The 2,423-nt window shown below is 27.0% G+C and overlaps 1 protein-coding gene across 1 annotated transcript in view; it reads left to right on the top strand.

The window, feature by feature from the left end:
* The window catches only part of LOC107058085 (two-component response regulator ARR22-like), a 5,694-nt gene extending 3,847 nt beyond the window's left edge, over positions 1 to 1,847 (top strand). Inside the window, exons 2-3 of the mRNA XM_015303400.1 lie at positions 1,218 to 1,467; positions 1,668 to 1,847. Coding sequence (XP_015158886.1) covers positions 1,218 to 1,467; positions 1,668 to 1,847 — 430 coding nt within the window. The remainder of the gene's footprint in view (positions 1 to 1,217; positions 1,468 to 1,667) is intronic.
* The last annotated feature ends 576 nt before the right edge of the window (positions 1,848 to 2,423 follow it).

Raw genomic sequence — 2,423 nt, 5'->3', positions numbered from 1 at the left:
GGAACAAAAATATATGTATATATACAATTTTCTCTCGCTTTATACAAACACAAACACACTTTATACACTTGCGTTTGTATAAAAAACGAGAGAGGTGAGGGAGAGAACGAGAGTGGCGAGCGAGATTCACCAGGAGAGAGGTGAAATAGCAACAATTTGCTATGAGGTACAATTAAATCAAACTATATTTATACCATTTAATTTGAATTAATAGTTTGCTATTATATACAATTTCCCTTATTTTTTTTGTATAATAGTGTATCTGATTGTATATTATTGTATATGAATGTACAATTATTTCTTATACTTTTGTATATACTATTTATTGGGTAAATAATATTGTATATCAAGTTTTCAACATTTTGTAAAAATAAAATATGAAAGCTTTATCTATTATTGCATACAAGATGTAAATTGTTGTATACCTAATTGAGTTTTGGGCTAAAGATTTGTTAAGTAAAATTTGGACTATATTTTTGCAATGTAAGTAAGGTCTCTCTCTCTATATATATATATATGATGATGATGAACACCCTCCCTCTCCCTAGATATCCGACCCTAGTGCATAAGGAAAGGGAAGAGGGAGTGGGTGAACTAAAACCAAAATTAAAAAAAATATCTTGAAATTTTTCAACATGACTCGATATACACGTACAACGCACGCACGTGTCAAAAAATTAAAAATGTCAAAAGTCTACAATAATTAAAAAATAATTTGCAATAAAAAAATGTCAAAAGTCTACAATAATTTGTAATGGAAAAAAACATAAAATAAGGTCTACAATAATTAAAAATGTCGAACGTCAAATATATTAAAGAAATTTAAATACTTTCTTTCAACAATTCCTCTTTAGAAAGAGGAAAAAACTCTTAAATAGAATAACATCAAATTGATCCAATTGCTCTTTCAAACTTTCCACAACAAATTTGAGCATATTTCATTCAATTCAATTTGCTACTTATTATTAATTTCCAATAGCAAATTTTGGCAAATTTTATTTATGAAAACTTACCATGAGACTCCTATTTAAATGACCATCAAAACATTTTTATAGTAAATTGTGCTTTCAAGTATTTTTCAAGTATACTTACTCAACTCTCTCATTCAATAATTTCATATATGTTTAGTGAATAATGAGAACTATGCTCAATAATTATGTTTTTTTATTGCAAATTATAAAGTACAATTAAATTAATTTCTCTTTTTTTTTTTGCAGAAAAATGTCTTCATGTGCTTCATCTTCAAAGGGTAAGAGAAAGTTGAATGAGGTGAAAAAGCTAAGTGTACTTATTGTGGCTGATGATGACATATCTCAAAATTCATATATATTATGTCTTCAAAATTTTGGAGTGGAGACATTAGGAGTAAGAAATGGATTTATGGCATTCAATATTCATGATAAAACACAAATGCGTTTTGATTTAATCCTAATGAGCTCAACTATGCCTATTATGGATGGTATCGAGGTAATTAATTCCTAACTAATTATAATTTATTCTTAATTTTATGTCTAATTGTTTACTCGAATGTTTGTTTTAATGATATGACATAACTCGATATACACGTGTAACACACGTGCATATTTTCTGAAAAATCCAAACAAACATAATGTTTGTCTATGCGAGAACTATATTTTTATTTTTTTGAACATTTTTTTTATTACTAGGCAACAAAAAAGCTTCGATCGATGGGGATTACTACGATGATTGTGGGAATAACAACTCCAGATGACAATGAAGAATATCGCAAAGAATTTATGGATGTTGGACTTGATGAATGCTATGAGAAGCCATTAACAAAGGAAATACTTCAGAGTCTTGTTGAGAAAATTTCCAACAAAATTTAATATTATAGAAAAAATAAATCACCTTATTATAAGATAAGTTATATAATATAGTTCTTTAGTCATGTACTTGACCTATACAAGTATTATTTTCAAATTTGGTGAGTATTGAAGATGTACTAGTAGACATATGATTTTGATGCTATACAACTATTATTATGAACTAGAATATTTGTTTTTATTGGTTATTCATTCGGAGTCTCATATCTATCTTGAGGTCTGACTAATTTGAAATCATCAGAAAGTTTATTTTGAGGGATACATTTTTTATTTTCTTATTTTTCACTCAGTGTTCAATTTCTATTTAGCTATCCAACTAATCTATAGAGCTAATTTTTTTTTTACTAAAGATGACTTCATTCTCCAGACTTGAATTCGAGATTTGAGTGTTAGAATACTTACTTTTAACATGTTGATTAGTAATTTTAATATTTCAATAGGCTATGACATCATTTTGTGAAAATAGAGAACTCTTTTGTGATGATTTGTTTAGTCTAAATTACCAAAATAAAGAATAAAATGATCTTGTATCAATAATATAAAAGAAATAACTCACCTATTATAAGACTAAATGTATAC

This window comes from Solanum tuberosum, unplaced genomic scaffold, assembly GCF_000226075.1.
Source record: "Solanum tuberosum cultivar DM 1-3 516 R44 unplaced genomic scaffold, SolTub_3.0 scf00017, whole genome shotgun sequence".
NCBI lineage: Eukaryota > Viridiplantae > Streptophyta > Magnoliopsida > Solanales > Solanaceae > Solanum > Solanum tuberosum.
The sequence above is the reverse complement of the archived record's forward strand: the minus strand, read 5'-3'. Positions and strand labels throughout refer to the sequence as shown.